General features: G+C 40.7%; 1 protein-coding gene across 7 annotated transcripts in view; it reads left to right on the forward strand.

The window, feature by feature from the left end:
- Nucleotides 1-5,000, forward strand: part of LOC124432777 (nucleolar protein 4-like) — a 57,504-nt gene that overhangs the window by 45,595 nt on the left and 6,909 nt on the right. For all 7 annotated transcript variants that reach the window (XM_046981957.1, XM_046981958.1, XM_046981963.1 and 4 more), the window contains one exon: nt 365-604. In XM_046981957.1, coding sequence (XP_046837913.1) covers nt 365-604 — 240 coding nt within the window. The remainder of the gene's footprint in view (nt 1-364; nt 605-5,000) is intronic.

Below are 5,000 nucleotides of genomic sequence, written 5' to 3' on the forward strand. Positions count from 1 at the left end.
TCTAGCGATATCATTTGATGACTTTTAATATCTTAGTCACGTTTTCGTCTGTAAAATTTCCATTCGACGAAATCCCTTTTGACGAGGAAATGCGAAAATAGAAAAGGAAAGAAAGAAAAAAATAAAGAATAAAATAAAATTCCAAAGAAAAAGACGATGAACAAAGAAGATAATTTTCTCTCACTCTCCGGTTTACGAATAAATATATATATGTATTTATATATATATATATATATATATATATATATTTATTTATTTATTTTATATATATATGAAAAACTTCGATACCATAAGATCGAATATAATTGATAATTGTCATAATAAATTAAAGCAAATTGGTATCAAACATTTTAATTTCCGGCAGGCGCGCTCATGAAAGACGCGGATAAGCTGAAGCTGATGCTGCTAGCGTGGAATTATAATCTTCAACAGCAAGCTCAGGCTCAGGCTCAGGCACAGGCACAGGTACAGGCGCAGGCTGCGAACGCGGCCCTCTCGCCAAATAACTCTTCGACAACCACGGCCACCACAGTTGGCACACCTGTCACCAGCCAATCGACTATTTCCACGGCAAACAACACCATTAACAACTCCACTCTTACAGGTAACACCTTATTTCACCCAATCATTCTCTCTCTCTCTCTCTCTCTCTCTCTCTTTCTTTGTCTATATTTTTATCTCATCCTATCTTATACACGCAGCAGGAACTTTTATCTACGATCATTAGCTCTATCTTTATTTCACATTCTCTTTCTTGCCTTCTTCTTGACCTTTCCTCTCTCCTCTCATGATCCTTGCGAGACGCACCATTCTCTAAGAAGATTTACTCTCTTCTCACTGTCTTGAATTTCCTCTTATTTTCTCTCTTTCTCTCTCTCTTTCTATCTTTTTCTTTTATCCTCTTTTATTATATCAAATGATTTTTTTCAAAGTCGAACTATTTCGATAAACGATCGATTAACTTCGAATATGCCAACTATTTCTATCGGTTACGTATCAAGAATCGGATTTTAACACTCTATTCGTGATTAACTAAGGATCTACGGATCAATAGCGCTACATTACGTAATTGAGTATTCTAGGTATTTGGTATATATCGTTAATCATCAAACGATTGCTCGCGTCAGTTAGAATATTGCAATTTATTGGAAATTACGGGGAACAACGTTAGTAGTAATAGTAGTAGTAGTAATAGTAGTAGTAGCAGTAATAGTAGTAGTAATAGTAGTATATTATCGTTCGCTTTTCTTTGTTCATCGTAGGATAGAGAAAGACCCCTAGATATTCTAATTATTATTTTATTATTAAGACAAACTATGTCAAAGATTATCGGTCATTGTTTGAATAAAAAAAGAAAAAAAAAGAAAATAAAAAAAGAAAGAAGAAACGAAAACAAAAAGAAAAAAGGAAAAAAAATAAATCAAATTTGTTAAACGCTTTTATAAACACAACTTTTGCGCGTTTCGGTTTCGATGTTCGAGTTTGCCGTCCTCGCAGCGAATGGCTCTCACGAGTAGTTTGCTGGGGCCAAGGTGTACCAGCTCTTTGCCTCGTTAAGTTTTGTCATCGAGCTTGCCGTGAGTGATGGTTCGCCTTGTTTCCTTGTCGAGACAGAGAGAGAAAAAAAAAGAATAGTTTTGATTTTAGTATGGTCCCCAAGATTTCTGCGAAAAAAATCACTAGATCTGATTTATTCTGTTTGTTATCGGTTTTATAAACGAAATCGTTCGAGAGACATTGCGACGAATCAAAAAGGAAAAAAAAAAGAAAAAAAATATCGATAATCCTCAAAATTTAAGAACTTTACAATTTCCAATCCAGATATTCTCTTTTCTTCTCTAATTCTCTCTCTCTCTCTCTCTCTCTCTCTCTCTCTCATTATTTTGATTTAATGATACAAAAAGGATAAAGAGTAAAAGAATGCCGGACAAACTTGATTCTTCCTATTCACGAGACACCGTTTGGTACATCGTGGTACCGCGATTCGTCTGCAGTTCAGTTAGGTGAGGTTGCGGAAGGATAATTCACAATCTTCTTCTCTCTCTTTCTTTCTTTCTCTCTCTCTCTCTCTCTCTCTCTCTCTCTCTCTTTCCCTTTTCTCGTACACACGCACTCATATCCCTCACCTCTCTACGCCGCACGCCTCTTTCATGTATCTTCCCTGGCGGCTATTCGAAACTGGTTTCGAAGCGGGCCTTCTATATCTCAGACGTGGTTATTGCGTAATGATCCAAGCAGGCATCGGCCCGTAAGACGCCGCAGCAGATGGCTTACCCCTTACCTCATCTCCTCTCCCCACCTCACCCCACTATAACCCACCTCACCTCACCTCACCTCACCTCACCTCACCTCACCTCACCTCACCTCACCTCACCTCACCTCACCTCACCTCACCTCACCGCATCACAACTCACTGCACCTCACCTCACCTCACCTCATCTCACCTCATCCCATCCCACCTCATCCCACCTTATCCCACCTCACCTCACCTCACTTCACCTCATCCCACCTCAACCCACCCCACCCTGCCTCACCCCACCCCACCCTATTCCATCTCATCCTCTTCTTCCTCCTTACCTTGCTCTATCGTCTATGCGACTCTCCTCTTTTCAAGATGACCATCGTTCGACCGTCATACGTTTTCTCGCGCAAGACTTCTTCGTCTTCGTCTTCGCCTTTTTCTTCTTCTTCGTCTTCGCCTTCTTCTTCTTCTTCGTCTTCGCCTTCTTCTTCTTCGTCTTCATCTTCTTCTTCTTCTTCTTCTGGTGCTTCGTAGTTCACTTCTTCTCTTTCATATTTTACGTCATCTCCTCTTTATGGACCGGGCGCCTTCTCGTCCTTCTTCTCGCTTGCTTTCCTTCTCCTCCTTTTCTTCCTCGACATAGGGACGGTATAAAGGTACTTTCACGCTACCGACGACAACGTCGACGACGGTCTTTCGTTCTTCTCAACACGCAGAAAATCTACTCTCGCAAATGGAGATGGACGTTTGCACGAAGATCGTGAGATAAAGTAGAAAATTGGAATTGGTGATCTTTCTTTCTTTCTTCCTTTCTTTCTCTGGGTTGGTAGAAGAGACGGGGTTGCGTGTGGACATATGGTTTAGCTCGTACTATACTTCTTTTTCTTCCTTTCTCAATTTTTACGGAAATTCTGACAGATTATCAACGAAAGATGTTTCTACGGTGTTTATGTGAAAGAAAAGAAAAGAAAAGAAAAAAAAAGGAAAGGAAAGAAAAAGAAAGGGGAAAAAGGGCATTTTCATGAGAGTTCCTGATTGCAAGTTGAAAAAAGGAAGTATAAGAGAAAAAGATTGGTGCACGTGCAAATTTCAGTATGACTCGAAAAATCTAGTAAAAAACTTATCGCATTTCTTCTCGGCTTGGAAGATGGAGCTATTCAGTTCTCTTTAGTGAAGAGGTTGAAAGAAGGTAAAGAAGAAAAGTAACAAAAGTAGAAGTAGAAGTGGACGAGGTAGAAGAAGCAAAAGTATAGAAGTAGAAGTAGAAGAAGAAGGAATAGAAATAGAAGAAGAAGAAGTAGCAGTGGTAGTACTACTAGTAGTAGTAGTAGCAGTAGTAGTAGTAGAAGAAGTACTACTACTACTATTAGTATAGTAGTAGTAGTACTACTATTAGTATAGTAGTAGTAGAAGAAGAAAAAGAAGTAGTAGTAGTAGAAAAGAAGGTGAAGGAAGTACCCGTGTGGGTTTGAGTAGCGACTCGTTGGGTGGGGCGCAGTCCATCGACTGATTTCAGGTTCAAGCCGGCAGCCCGAAGGCGGCCAAGAGGCGAGTTCAGGAACGGGGCTGCCACCAGTGGGATTGGGATTGGTAACCGGCTTTCTAGCCGGTCAGCCTAGCTGGTCGACCTAGGCAGCCTTCTCCTACGTACGTTGTACCCTGTTCTTCCCTCTTCTCTTTCTTTCTTTCTTTCTCTTTCTTTCTTTCTTTCTTTCTTTCTTTCTTCTTCTTTTCTTCTTTCTTCTTCTGGATCTTCTTCCTCCTCCTCTGTTGGTTGCTTCTTTAGCTTGTATATCCGAGGCCAGGAACCCCGAGAGTCCATCTACCAGTCCTCTTGCCTTCCTACACGTGTATATTGCTTGTGTATAAGACTGTAAAGAATCTCCAGGGCCGCTCAAACAAGAGAAAGAAACCCTGTACCATGCTATACACCTCCTGGAGCGGCTTGGAGTCCAGTTTCCTTCTGGCCAGTTCGCTTCGCACGGACCTTGGTTACTGGTTCTACCGGAATCTTCCTAGAAAGATACGAGCCTAACCTAGGACTCGTGGTGGGATATCAAAAATCATTTATCTGTAAAGGAACGGCTTGTCAATGTTTACGAGTTCAACGTTCATCCCATCTATAAATCCATTCACTAAAGAATCTGCATACGAATCTGAATGCTCTATTACAAAAGGCTGTTTTTATAATTTAACTCATTCATTCGTATAAATTGATCATTCAATAACACGTACGAGAATATCTATTCGATCGTGGAAATATTTTCTAGAATCTCGAATTGTGATTACATTTCTGCGCGTTTATTATTCTTTATTGAGAATATTTAATCTACATAAGATACTTATGGAATTGCATAAGTCTTATATAAATTGATATAAAAAAATATTACGGAAGATCACATTGGAAGATCACCTTTTCTATTCGAAGCCACAGCCCTGGGAGCCGGTTAAAGTCTACGAAAGAGGCAGGTAGCTCCTTCATGGTTTGCCCGCGGGCACTCCCTACCCGCGAGAATCGAGTACGCGAATCCGTGGAGCCTCTCTCGTCCGACCACGATTCCGTACTTGTCCTCGAAGACGACCTCGTGAAAGCATCTTTACCGCGTACGTTCTCTCTTCGCTCGAATCGAGCGGTGATAGAGGTCTCCGTTGCTCCTCCTTCTCCACCATCTCCTCTCCTTCTTCTCCTTCACCTCCTCCTCTTTTTCAATCGTCGCTTTATTCCACGTAGAAAAGAGATCCTCTTGAGCTCATTATA

The sequence above is a fragment of the Vespa crabro genome, chromosome 1 (genome assembly GCF_910589235.1).
Source record: "Vespa crabro chromosome 1, iyVesCrab1.2, whole genome shotgun sequence".
Lineage (NCBI taxonomy): Eukaryota > Metazoa > Arthropoda > Insecta > Hymenoptera > Vespidae > Vespa > Vespa crabro.